Below are 14,695 nucleotides of genomic sequence, written 5' to 3'. Positions count from 1 at the left end.
CAATTCCTCAAACTCTACCGACATCGGAATACTTATCTAGAAAAAGGACAAATGCGAACGACAATCTCAAAATAGTTTCATTTGGATTTTTTTTTTTTTAAAAAGCCTGCACCAATCACGTGTTCTATCTTGACCAACCACCTGTATCTTTCTATACCACATCTGTTCATGTGCCTATCCAGATAAGTCTTAAAGGTCACGAACATATCTGCCTCAACCACCTCACTTGGCAGTGCATTCCAGGCCACCACCACCTTCTGTGAAGAAAACTTCCCCTGCACATCTCCACTGAACCTTCCCCCCCTCACCTTGAACTTGTGGCCCCTTGTAATTTTCAATTCCGCCCTGGGAAAAAGCCTCCAATTGTTCATCCTATTTGTACCCCTAATAATTTTATAAACTTCTATCAGGTCACCCTTCAGCCTCCGTCTCTCAAGGGAGAACAATCCTAGTTTATTCAATCTCCCCTCATAGCTAATACCCTCCATACCAGGCAACATCATGGTAAACCTTTTCTGCACTCTCTCCAAACCCTCCACGTCCTTCTGGTTGTGTGGTGACCAGAATTGGACACAGTATTCCAAATGTGGCCTAACAACGTTCTATATAACTGTAACTTAATTTTCGAACTTTTATACTCTATACCCCGTCCTATGAAAGCAAGCATGCCATATGCTTTCTTTACCACCATTTCCACCTGTGCTGCCACTTTTAAGGATCTATGGATCTGCATACCCAGATCTCTGTGGCTCTATGCTTCGGCCATTTATTTTATAGATTGCCACCTGAATTGGATCTACCAAAATGCATCACGTTGCATCTGTCCGGGTTAAATTCCATCTGCCATTTCTCCGCCCAACTTTGGAGCCCATCTATACCCTGTTGTATTCTCTGACAATCTTCATCACTATCCGCAACTCCCACAACCTTAGCATCATCTGTAAACTTGCTAATCAGACCCGCTACGTTTTCTTCCAAGTCATTTCTATATATTACAAACAGCAGAGGTCCCAGCACTGATCCTTGCGGAACACCACTAGTTACACACCTCCATTCGGAAAAACACCCTTCCACTGCTACCCTCTGTCTTCTATGGCCAAGCCGTTCTGAATCCATCCAGCTAGTTCACCACTGACCATATGTGATTTAATCTTTTACACCATCCTGCCATGAGGGACCTTATCAAATGTTTTACTAAAGTCCATGTAGACAACATCCACAACCCTTCTCTCGTCAATCATATTTGTCACCTCCTCAAAACACTCAATTAAATTAGTGAGACATGACCTCCCTCATACAAAACCATGCTGTCTGTCGCTAATGAAGAGTTGGGGATGGTGTTGGGAGATTATGGGCGAGGTGCTGCGAAGGGTAAATGCCTCAATCTTGTGCGAGAGGCTGGGGTTGATTCAGTTAAAAGTGGAATACAGGGTGCACTTAATGAAGGCGAAGATGAGCCAGCTGTTTGAGGGGGTGGAGTATAGCTGTGAGCGGTGTGGGAGGGGCTACTAATCATGTTCATATGTTCTGGTCCTGGCCAAAATTGGAGAAATGTTTGGAGACGTGTTTCAGCACGTCTGAGGTTCTACAGGTGAATTTGGAGACCATATTCGGGATGTCAGACCTGCTGAAGCTGCAGACAGGTGTGAGAGTAGATGTCTTTTAGATTTTGCTTTGCTGATTGATCGCAGACAAGTTCTGTTGGGTGGAGGTCAGCTTCTCCCCCCTGTGCCTCAGTGTGGCTGTGAGTTCCTGTGTTTGGAGAGGGTGAAATTTGCTCTGAGAGTGGCAGTTGAGGGGTTCCACAAGAGATGGGGTTTGGTTATTTTACACTTTGGAGACCTGGTTGCAGTCATGGGGAGGATTGGGTTTATTTATTGTAAAAATGTTTAAATGTTGACAATTTGAATAAGATTTTTTTTTTCAAATTGCAAGTTTCAGGTGGTTTTGATTGTCTTACAGCTAGAACTACCCAGGGAAACATAGAGGAATTAAAACCACTTCTAACTTCTGGGTGACAATATTATTAGAGTTAGGTCACCCCTGTAGACTCCAGGGACACCCCCCCCCCACCCTGCCCCCACACCACCCTCCGGATACCCCTGATTTACCCACAGCAGTCACTCCCTTCCGCCCCGCCCCCACCCCAAAATCCTACCTTATAAACTTACCTGCTCCCAAACTTCTCAAAGTGGCTAGACTTTTAAACTTATCTGCTTAATGGCACCTAGGGCGGTAAAAAAGGGGTGGCTTCCTCGCCTCAAACTCTCTTGCCCTCCACACAGGGCCTTATGAACTTGCCACACTACACTGTCCTGACCTGGGCTGAGTAAGACGGTCAAGTTAAAAAGGAGCGGCTTCATTTCCAAGTAAGTAGGAGCAGAGCGGCATTTCAACTCAGAGTGCCATGGAAGTTCATGGCCAGTATTAGTGCAACACAAAAAACAACTAAGCACAACAGAAGACGAGTTGCTTGTCAATGCAGTGCTACCCTCACCAGAGGGAAGCACCATACTTGTGTAACTGTTCCATTATCCCATCATTCATGCAGTAAATATGATGTTTTATATGTTTCATTGCTAATTGAATAAATAATTCTAAAATTCTGAAGTTGTATGGTATTTGTCACCAAATACAAAATTATCTGACATTATTACACCAGTAATAATACATACCAATCTTTATCTTCATACAAGTCTCTTAGATTTCCAGCCACTTCCATGTATCTCTGGAAAATAAATGAAGATACCTCAAAAGTTAATCCAATTACAACAGGAACAGGCGCCGGTAACCAGCACTTAAAACAAAATAATTTCCAAGCTTTAAAACATTGCTAACTTTGATTTTAATTGACCAAGTTCTGCCAGCTAAAGAATATTAAAAAATTACTCTTAATTGTAGCCTAACCTGTCACAGTCATTGCAAATAAAAACTCAGCACCTTCAATCAAAACAAAGTGTACTGGAATTGAAGATTGGTTGTTCACAAAGAAAAAGAGAAAATGCTCCTTTAAATAAAGACCATTATAGTCACTTAATAGCACAGAACTGGAGCGTTGCTGGAAAATAAGAGACATGCTTACAGAAATTTTCATTGTGCACTCATTAAGACAGAATTGCAAGAATACCAAATCCCAAAGGGAAGAATTTCTACTGTATAAGAGGAGAGTGCTGGTTGTTTGGCAAGTGGACTCCGACTGGTCAAGGCATTGCGGTAGGGAAGAACCAGGGATTGGCTGTCCCCCACCTTTTTGTTTAGTTCAAAAAGACACAATTCATAGACATATGCAACAGACACGGCCCTGTGTGTGAATATATGTAGCTTCCAGTACGTGTTAGTGTTCCGCTCTGTGACTGATATTCTTAAATTGGTTGTTAGTGCAATTCTTAGCACAATGGAGTTACTTAGCAAGGGGTGAACAATCACGAGCATTACACCGAATGTTGGATACTATATTTCAGTTCACAGAATTGATACAGCCCAGGATGCCACCATTTGGCCCATCATTTCTGCACTGGCTCTCCAAACAAGCATCATGACTTAGTGCCACTCCCCTACCTTTTCCCCATACCCCTGCATAATTGTTTCTATTCAAGTAGTTATCTAATGCCCTCTTGAATACCTCGATTGAACATGCCTCCACTAAACTTCCAGGCAGTGCATTCCAGACCTAAACCACTCATTGTGAGAAAAAACTTTTTCACACATCACATATGTTTCTTTTTGCAAATCATATTAAATATGCCCTCTCATTTTTGATCCTGTTAGCAGCAGGAACAGTTTCTCCCCATCTACTCTGTCCAGCCCCCTCATGATTTTGAGTATCTCTATAAAATCTCCTCTTAACCTTCTTCTCTCCATGGAGAAAAATCCCAACGTCTCCAATATACCCTTATAACTGAAACTTCTCATCCTTGGAACCATTCTTGTATACCTCTTCTGCACTCTCTTGAACTCATTCACATCCTTCCTATAATGTAGCATCCAGAACTGTACACAATATTCCAGCTGTGGTCTAACTAGTGTCCTGTATATGTTCAGCATAACTTCCTTGCTCTGTACTCAGTGTGGATTGAAAAAATTGAAGGGTTGTGTTGTTTGAAACGATCCCCCAATCATTGCGATGCATGGCCGACATACCTGGCATCACACCGGTACTGAAATGCACATGCCCATTTCCATTGTGGGCAGAACGCCTTTTCAGCTTGATGGCAGCATCCTGTTAGTGCAGAACACCACTTGTGTTGCTACTGCACAGTAGCAGCACAAAATTACTCACTTCATCTGTTGCTCGTATTTTGAGACACTTTACCCTTCCAGGTAAAGTGCGGTAGACTGGGCACTTTTCAGGACCGTATGTAGTGGCCTTATACCCATAAATTTAAGCACTATGCAGTGGGCAGCAATCTGATCAGAATAGCCATTATTCCGCAGGATAGCTTTGAGACGTCCTATTTCGATATCAAGTTTGCACAGTGAACAAATGGCTCAGGCCCTATTTATGAGGTTGTGATAAGACCAATCATATCGTGTGTGGAACTGTAGGGAGTCCCATGCGTATACAGGCCAATGATGGTTGCGGTAGTAGTAGAACCCCTGGCAGATTTCCGATCTAGTATATCAATGAATGGGAGCTCGTTTGACAATTCCATATCAAAGGAGAATTTGAACGCAGATGGAGCCCATTAAGGTGTGCATGGAAATTCTTACATGAACCTAGATTCAAATCATAGCAAACTTATTTTCTGTGCATCAGAAATTTGCAAAATATAGGAAGTTAGGGTTATTCCATTGAGGACATGGTTCTCATGGAAACGGACAGTATTAGCGAGAGCTGGGTTGAAAGGGGACCTCGATGGGGGAATCAAAATCAGGTCATTATATAATAAACCTGGCTGGTACACGTGTGTGAACAATTTCAATCACTATTGAAGTTATTTCATATTCATACAGCACCATCAATGCTCATGAAAGTTCACATGCTTTTGAGGAAAAAAGAAAACTGATCAACTTCCATCAAGTATGTGGCCTACTAAAATGACACTTGAATGATGAAACTGTTGATTATTGAGGATGATGAAATTGAGAATTATTGAGGATGAAGTTGTGTGTGTCTAATAGGGAACAAATTAAACTACTGCACAATTGAGAGCGATAACAAATCTACACATACCTGGCCTATACTATTTATTTTACTGCAAGCAAACAAAATTAAGAGCAAGCCTAAAATAACAGACAGATCCAAAGGTCAGGTCACAACAATCTTACTTACATCAAGCACTGCTCTACCACGATGATCAGAGTTGATCTGGTCTCGAAGCTGGAAAAGAAATTAAAAAGTTAAATGATTTTTAAAACAACCAAAGTGGTCGAATTGCGAATCCTGGCCTCACCAGTCAAAATTGCTTTTCACCAGCAGAGCTTCACCCACTTGTTCAGACGTACAAATAAAGTTTTACTTCTCCCTTCATAAGCTAATGTAAAACAACTATAAAATAATGAGGGGCATAGATAAGGTAGATAGTCAACATCTTTTCCCAAAGGTAGGGGAGTCTAAAACTAGAGGGCATAGGTTTAAGGTGAGAGATTCAGAAGGGCCCAGAGGGACAATTTCTTCACTCAGAGGGTAGTGAGTGTCTGGAATGTGCTGCCAGAGGTAGTAATAGAGGCGGGTACAATTGTGTCTTTTAAAAAGCATTTAGATAGTTACATGGCTAAGATGGGTATAGAGGGTTATGGGCCAAGTGCGGGCAACTGGGACTAGCTCAATGGTAAAAACTGGGCGGCATGGACTGGTTGGGCCGAAGGGCCTGTTTCCATGCTGTAAGCTTCTATGATTCTATAACTGAAAAAGGCTCACTATCTGATCCAATATAACATTGAAGAGAAGCAGCTTAGCCATACTATACTTTATAATCGCTTCCAAGTTAAGCTGAACGACTGCTAAAAATTCACTTTGGGACACAAGGGTAAATACCTACAATAGATGGGTGCATAATTCTTACTCCAAAGCAAACTGATTTCCTTTCAGCAATGTAATAAGACTGTGCTGTTGTTACCACTAATCAAGTGATCACAATTGAACAGACTCCACAATGCATTACATTCTGAATGTGCAAGTGGAAGGAATTTCCTACTCCACAACCAAGCTCATTCAACTTCTAATATAGATGGCTCCAATTAATTTGAAGACCATAATAATGAACAAAGTTTAATCTAACAATGCCATGCAAGCTAAAACCCAAGTCAGGCATCACCTCTACTGGAAAGCTTTGAACATTTTTTTTTTATTTTTAAATTACTGCAAAACTCAGTTAAGTCACCATAGAAACAGTGAGTCAGTAACACAAACAAGAATTCAGGAGTGACACTGAATAGCGAGTAACTCAGGATGCATTTGCACTTCAACTGAATCTGAAGTGGTTCACACCAGAACTTGCTTTGGGTTTGAAGGTTCCATTCACACTGGCAGCTCAAGATCTGCCCTCAGTTTAGACTCAACAGATGGGAACTCAGAAAATGGAGGTAAGCCCAGGTCAGTCATTATTTGTACAAGTAACAGACAAGTTAACATTTCAGATGTGAAACTATTGTCAGAGCTGTTCGGATGAACGTCTCCACCTAAAATACAAAATTATTTATTTTCTCCAAACAGAGCTGTGTTTTTAGTGCTTTCTGTATTGGACCAGATTTCCAGAATCAGCAGAGCTTTTATTCTTTTCATTTCTATGAACATAGACAAGCTGCAGCTCTATCGGGTTAGACCTGGTGCAAACATATGGGGATTTGTCAGACACTGTGCCTTGGATCATGTGTAAAATCGATTGAGTTCCAGAGCAGATGAACAATTGAGGTGTATTTTTTATTTAACAGTTTAAACATTTGCCCTTCTTCAATTCAGGCTCGAGTTCCTGTTCCTTGGAACAAGGATTTCAGTAGTTAGGCTGAGGTGTGGGGACAGAGGGTGACAACCTTCCCAGATTGCCTGGGAGACTCCCAGAATCACCCACAATCTCCCAGCAGTGATCAAAAGAAGGCTGGGAGATCTTAAAATGTTAGGATTCCCATTGGATGATCGAGTCCCATTCCAGAAGCAACAGAGCCCATTTCACGGAACAGCATTTCACAGGCAGGCTATGCAGCATTCCCACGCAGGTGCAGTAAGCTCAATGGCCACACACGTGTATGGAGGTCATGGATATCACTGCTACACTGAGCAGTTGCAAGGCCATGATCCCAGGGATGAAGCACACAGGTGTGCTAACGTAACCATCAGGAGGGAGTAGACCCGCACTGCCGCCAGTCAGAGGTCAGAACCTGAGGTGGTTGCTTGTCAAAGCCCAGTGTGTCTGCGTGCAGATGATCATCCTTCAGAAGGGGGGGGACAAGCGGAAAGACTGAGGTTGGAGTTGGAGGGTGGGGATCAACAGCGGGAACCTAATCACAGTTCCAGAGGGCATCCGGGCCTTGCACTGCCTGAAAGAGCCAATTGTAAACAAAGTATTTTAGCTCATTTACCCATCCTGAAGCTCAACGGGTGCATCAAACACCTACCTTCTCTAATCCCATTTTCCAGCACTCAGTCTGTAGCCTTGTATACATTGGCATTTCAAACGCTCATCTAAATACTTCTGAGATGTTGTGAGGACTCCCGCCTCGCGCATCCTTTCAGGTAGTGAGGTCCAGACTCCCACATCCTCTGGATGTAAACGTTTATCCCCAAATCTCCTGCTCCTTATCGTAATTCTATGCCCACGGTTATTGAACCCTCTACAGAGGGGAAAAGTTTCTTCTGGTCGATCGATGCCCCTCATTGTGCTGCACACCTCAATCAGGTGTGTTTCCTCTACACCTTGCTATAACTGTAACATTATATTCTGCAGTCTCTCCTTCCTTCCCTCTGTACGCTATGCATTGTTTGTACAGCATGCAAGAAACAATACTTTTCACTGCATACCAATACATGTGACAATAATAAATCAAATCAAATACCTTGTATATATACATAGTTATGTATTGTCAATATGTTCACTCTACAAGCCTTTTTGGTGAGACCTCCTGAATGATCTAAGGAAAACAACCATAGCCTAACCAGCAGCCCAGACAACATCCTAGTGAATCTCCCCTACATCCTCTCCAGTGATCACATCTTTCTTCTAGTGTGGCTGAGTGAGGTACGTGGGGGCAGGGGGGGGGGGGGGGGGGGGGTGAGCCGCTGTTTTGGGGGGCTGAGCTGTTCAATTTCTGCGCTCCCCGCAACGCCCGGGCAGCGCTCTCCTCACCGTGGATTTCTTCACCATCATCTCCTTCACCATCACATCCATCAGCCGCTCCTTCTCCTCATGGTAGCGGCGCTGCTGCTCCAGGATGGTCTCCATGGCGGCCACGCGCGGACTCTCCCAGACTGGCGGACCCGCTCTCGGATTGGACAGCCCGCCGGATGTGACGTCCTCCGCCTTCCGGAAGAGAAGGAGCTCCCGTTCTGGCTCCGCCGCTCAACAGGCGCTGGAGAAAAGGTCCGCCCTCCAGGTTCCGCCTGCTCCCACTGGAAAGTTTCTGAATAAAACTCTGCATTTCGATGCAAAATAGAAATGCGACGAGAACCCTCATCCAATTAGACCATCTGCAATTACATCATCTCATCCAGTGAGACAGCCAATTGTACCCAAGCTTCAGCACATTTTCGAACTCAGTAAATCAGTGTTCAAAGAAAATTATGTCTCTGATTTCTCTCCTGGGTTTCTGGCATAGGATCTTGCTAATTATGCTGGAAGTTTGGTAATGGGATGTCTGCATTTTCAAGGGATATTGTTACATTCAGGAGGTCTCACCAAAAAGGCTTGTAGAGTGAACATATTGACAATACATAACTATGTATATATACAAGGTATTTGATTTGATTTATTATTGTCACATGTATTGGTATGCAGTGAAAAGTATTGTTTCTTGCATGCTGTACAAACAATGCATAGCGTACAGAGGGAAGGAAGGAGAGACTGCAGAATATAATGTTACAGTTATAGCAAGGTGTAGAGGAAAAGATCAACTTAAGGTATAGCCCAAGCTATATGCTCACTCCATGCTTGCTTCAACACAGGTCTCTGTCCAGACAACAATTAACTCTTGTTGAAGCGCCTTCAATAAGCACACGGCAAGTGATGAATGTAACTGAGGCTTTAATACACTAATCAGCAAGCCTCCTGCCTCTGGACCCGAACTGGGTCCGGAGGCGGAGACTTGCCACTTTTATACAGAAGCCCGAGGGGAGGAGCCATAGGCGGAGCCAGCCTGGACAAGCCCAGGCATGCACAATACAGTACAATACAATAACGTGGTTTATCACATTCACCCCCTGTTTAAAAAAGAGTCCGGCGGGGGTGAAGTGTTCATAAAGGTCAAGTCTGTCAGTGACCTTGACCTTCCGCCATGATCGCCTCAGTCCCGGCTGTGGTGTGGGTGCCGGCGTCGAGACCTGCGTGTCTGGGAGCGTGTAGTCTTCACCCAGATGTTGAGTCGGCGAAAGGGGGGGGGGACTGTGTATGGGCGGGGCTGGTGGTGCTTGTCGCCGGCGGGCCTGCGGGTGTCAGTTCATGGGGGGGGTGAGTGGAGGTCGGGGGAAACGGTGTAGGGTGGGGGGTGGTGGTGATCGTCACCGGGGAACCTGCAGGTGCCAAATCCCGAAGGGAGACCGTGTCCTGCCGCCCGTCCTGGTGTGCCACGTAGGCATATTGGGGGTTTGCATGGAGGAGCAGGACCTTCTCGGCAAGGGGGTCGGTTTTATGGCTCCTCGCATGCTTCCGGAGAAGGACGGGCCCTGGGACCGTCAGCCAGGACGGAAGCGAGACCCCGGAGGTGGATTTCCTGGGGAAGGCAAACATACGCTCATGAGGAGTCTCTTTAGTGCTGTACATAGGAGCGACCGGATGGAGTGGAGCGCATCGGGGAGGACCTCCTGCCAGCGGGAGATTGGGAGACTTTTCGACCATAGGGCCAGAAGGACGGCCTTCCAGACCGTCGCGTTCTCCCTCTCCACCTGTCTGTTTCCCCGGGTGTTATAGCTGGTCGTCCTGCTGGAGGCGATGCCTTTGCTGAGCAGGAACTGACGCAACTCGTCACTCATAAAGGAGGAGCCCCGATCACTGTGGATGTAGGCGGGGAACCTGTGGTAAACCACATTATTGTGTTTATTGTATTATATTCACTGTGCTGTATGGTACAAGCCTGGGCTTGTCCAGGCTGGCTCCGCCTGTGGCGCCTCCCCTCGGGGCTTCTGTATAAAAGTGGCAAGTCTCCGCCTCCGGAACCAGTTCGGTTCCAGAGGCAGGAGGTTTGCTTTTTAGTGTATTAAAACCTCAGTTACGTTTATCACTCGTCGCCTATTATTGATGGTGTATCAATTTAATACACTAAACTTCTAAAGATGGACTTTTCACTCAAGATGAACTCCTCACTCAAGCCTGATCGCTTGGAACTGGACCCACAAGCAGCTGACGCTACAGAGACTTTTGAACACTGTCTAAGCTGCTTCGAGGCATACCTCGCGTCCTTCAACGGAGAATTTACGGAACTCCAGAAGAAGCATGTCCTCCACGCACGGGTGAGCCCAAGAGTCTTTAACCTCATCAGGGACGCCCCCTCGTACGCAGAGGCGATAACGCTGCTAAAAGGACATTATGTGAAATCCATCAACCAGGTATGTGCTAGGCACCTCCTCGCCACGAGACGCCAACGCCCTGGGGAATCACTCACGGAATTCCTGGTGCCTTGCGCATCCTCTGTCGAAACTGTGACTGCCAGGCGATATCGGCTACCCAGCACGCGGTGCTACTGATCAGGGACGCCTATGTCGTGGGCATGCACTCGAACTATATCCGCCAGCGTTTATTATAAGGGGGGACACTCGGCCTCCCAGAGACAGTCCAGCTCTCCAACTCACTGGAGGTGGCCTCCCAGAACATGGGGGCCTACACTCTGACCATGCGGCACCCTCGTGGGCCTCATGGGCGCAGCCATCAACCGACCCGGGCGCGACGCAAGCCTGTGCCGCACACCGGCCCGCTAATGCCAGAGGCCCGAAGTGCTACTTCTGCGGCCAGAATACTCACCCCCGACAACGCTGCCCGGCACGGAACGCGACTTGTAACGGCTGTGGGAAGAAGGGCCACTTTGCAAAAGCCTTCCAGGCCCGACCCCGCCCTCCCCTAAATCTTCTAGGCCCAGCAGCGCTGCCTGCTGCCTGTCGGGGCCACCCCCAGCTGCCGCGCCACCCGCCATGTGCGACCCGTGGGCGCCGCCATCTTTAACTTCAGCCGACACGTGCGATCCACAGGGGCCGCCAACTTGGACGCCATCTGGCACCTCGCCCGACACGTGCGACCCATGGGTGCCGGCATCCTGGATGCCATCTTGCACCTCGCCCGCAATGTGCGACTCATGGGGTCGCCATCTTGGGACCCCACCACTGCCTCCCGGGAACCCAGCTCGTCTGACCGTACGATGGCCGCCGCTACCGCCGACCGTCTTGTGACACTCGCCTCCATCACACTGGACCAGTCCCGGCCGCACCACTTCGCGAAGTCCACGATGACCGTCCGGATCAACGGGCTGGAGGCGGCCTCCCTTTTCGACTCCGGGAGCACAGACAGCTTCATACACCCAGATACAGTAAGGCGCTGCTCCCTCCCCATCCTACCCACGACCCAGAAAATTTCCCTGGCTTCCGGATCCCACGCAGTGGAGATCCTGGGGTACTGTGTCGCGACCCTCACTGTGCAAGGTGTAGAGTACACCAACTTTCGGCTCTACGTCCTCCCCCATCTCTGCACTGCCCTATTACTGGGGCTCAACGTCCAGTGCCACCTCCAGCGCCTTACCCTAAAGTTCAACGGAACCCTGCCCCCCCCCCTCACCGTCTGTAGCCTCGCGACCCTTATGGTCGCCCCACACTCCCTCTTCGCAAACCTCACCCCGGACTGTAAGCCCGTCGCTACCAGAAGCAGACGCTACAGTGCCCAGGACAGGGCCTTCATCAGGTCAGAGGTCCAGCAACTCCTGCGAGAGGGGATCAGTGAGGCTAGTAACAGCCCCTGGAGAGCCCAGTGGTGGTCGTCAAGACTGGGGAGAAGCACCGGATGGTCATCGATTATAGCCAGACTGTTGCCAACTTGCTGTTGTCTCTTAATTTGGCTCTGTTTAATTACGTTTGCTCAAGAGACGCGAGGTATCTTTCAACACCGCCACAAGGTTCAAAACCGAATACTGATCAAAGACTCGATACACCAGTTAGTAAGTTCAAAAGTAATGCTCATTTATTTACACACAGTCAAATCTACTCTTGCATAAAACTCTACAACCTAAACTATCACTATCACTAAAAGCCAGAACTGAGCAACGGCCATTGTTTCTCTGACTGAGTGGGCACCCGAAGCTAAGTATACTTAGCTTCGGGTGCCCACTCAGTCAGAGAAACAATGGCCGTTGCTCAGTTCTGAGGCTGCTGGGTTGAGCTGTTTACAGGATAGCAACTAGGAGCGTCTATCTCGTAGCGTGCGTTGACTTGGAACTTACTTGGTCTGGTGTAGCTTTGGCGGGTCTCTACTCGCTGAGAGCCAAGGCCAAGAGAGAGATCCTCTCTTGGGGAGTCCTTTTTACACCCCAAAAGGGCTTTGAATGCTTTTGGGTGGGCCTTGAACGTGGCCCCAATTAATTGGGCCGTTTCCCAATTGTCCTTATCGATTTTCCTCCAATAGAGGGGTGGGTTCCCTGGTTGCTGGGCGTGTCCTAGGTGGCCGTTGGTTTGCTTTGTTTAAGTCTCCTCTGGCGCCGGGATGTCTGTCTTAGCATTGTTTACCTTACAATGCTAAGGCTCATACTAATGAGCCATCCCTTTTGTTCCCGGGGATGGCTCATTAGTATGTAGATGGTTCTGCAGTACCAGTCCTGTCTGAGAGCTAAGGCTCTAATCAACAGACAGACCTTGCACCAGCTTGCTTTTCCGGTATTGTCCAATTTTCCCTGCATTCTTTGCAAGTGTCCATTTTGTAATCGGGACATGGCCATCCCAGATGGCTACACTCCCTCCTTCGAAGCGTTAAGGATAACATTACTGCGTAGTCTTCGTCCTCTGACCAAACGGGGCACCCATAATCATGCTCCACTCTGCCCTATCCTATGAAACACAATTTTACCTAAATCATTTTAAATACATACATTATTATAAAACTCTACGGGGCGCTATGACATTAATGCATGCATTACAGAAAAATAAAAAACTGGAACCGCTAACTATCCTCAATAAACTACCCTCACTCAAACAATTCCAAAAATCTACAACATCTTAAACTGTACAAAATAGCAGCACACAAATTTCTCTGGCCTGGCAGTCAGACACAGAGGTTTACATTTCTTTATTTAACCGAATACATTAAAAGAAACAGATGCACTTTAATTCATGTCAAGTGGTTCGGGGGTTTGGTGAAATCCGAAAATAGGGGACCTAAACCTGTATGATGCACGATCAATTAAACTCAAAGACGAGGTTTTAACATAACTGAAGGCTTTAATAGACTAGATCTGTTCCCTAGCAGCTTCGGTACAGAATGAGGGCTGCTGGGACGGCACCTGTTTTATACCCCGTCTGTCAGGGTGGAGCTAATGGTAAACTCCTAGGTTTACTCAATGGTCTACAGCCTCTCGGGTACTGCAATACCTGATACTACCACACTGTATACCGGGGTGCGAGAGCGGTAGGCTCTCTTTCGCCATTTCCTGACTCTCAGTGTCTGCACTACACTGCAAAGTATCGCCAGTACTAAGAGGGCTTCTACTACATACGATAGTGAGTACCAGGTGATAAACTTATCACACCAGGTCGGGGTATTGTTAGCTGTCGCGGGGCTAGCTATCTCGGGGTTCTGTGTATTGCGGGGATGGGAATCATTCACGGCTTGTGTGGTACGGGTCAGGAAGGTAGCGTCCGCGCGCAATCCAGGTGAACACGAAGGCTGTCTTCATCTTTGTCGGTCTTCTTCTTTGTCTTCCAAGGTCCTGAGGTCCGGAGTTCTATGAACACAAGCATAATATCTGTTATTATCTTGCTTAAGATCTCGTATGCCTGTCTGTCTGTCCTTTGTTGCCAATTACCCATTATAATTGGTCACCATCTGTGACTCCCTCATTTTTAAAAAAAAACAAATATTTGGGACAAGACATCCGAGAAAAATACTGACATAGTGCGAGCCGTCTCGCAGCCTGTGCGATCTACCATCCTAGTGTTTGAGGATGTAAGTAGCATACGGAAGCAACCTAAGGGTTGCCAAAACCAAACAAAAGAATTTCGAACTGAAAGTGCCAAAATGGGGTGCGTATGCGCGGCGGGTAAGAAATGAGTGGAAGAACTGGGTAGGATGGTGATCAATGCCGTTTGAGCGCTACCCAAGCGTAGCTGACCAGAGCGGGGTCCTCAGGTAGGGTGCGGACCAATGCCGCTTCTCCACTGCCTGAGCAACCGGCAAGAACGGGTAAGAATGTGGTCGTCGTGGGAGGCTGCTTCTCGTGATCGAATCAGGAGAGTAACAATGAGTAATGTTCTGTCGACAAACTAGTTCCTCTGAACGGTTGTCTGGCGACAAGCCTGTACCTCTAAACTGGTTTCTGTTGACAAACTAGTTCCTCTGAACTGTTGTCGGGGGACAAA

At 46.9% G+C, this 14,695-nt stretch overlaps 1 protein-coding gene across 1 annotated transcript in view; it reads right to left on the bottom strand.

Moving 5' to 3' along the window:
* Nucleotides 1–8,458, bottom strand: part of sf3a3 (splicing factor 3a, subunit 3) — a 52,094-nt gene extending 43,636 nt beyond the window's left edge. Inside the window, exons 1-3 of the mRNA XM_072501351.1 lie at nt 8,283–8,458; nt 5,273–5,320; nt 2,676–2,728 (exon numbers count right to left, since the gene is read on the bottom strand). Of these exons, the coding sequence (XP_072357452.1) occupies nt 2,676–2,728; nt 5,273–5,320; nt 8,283–8,378 (197 nt within the window). The 5' untranslated portion in view covers nt 8,379–8,458. The remainder of the gene's footprint in view (nt 1–2,675; nt 2,729–5,272; nt 5,321–8,282) is intronic.
* Nucleotides 8,459–14,695: the final 6,237 nt, after the last annotated feature.

The sequence above is a fragment of the Scyliorhinus torazame genome, chromosome 1, assembly GCF_047496885.1.
Source record: "Scyliorhinus torazame isolate Kashiwa2021f chromosome 1, sScyTor2.1, whole genome shotgun sequence".
Taxonomy (NCBI): domain Eukaryota; kingdom Metazoa; phylum Chordata; class Chondrichthyes; order Carcharhiniformes; family Scyliorhinidae; genus Scyliorhinus; species Scyliorhinus torazame.
The sequence above is the reverse complement of the archived record's forward strand: the minus strand, read 5'-3'. Positions and strand labels throughout refer to the sequence as shown.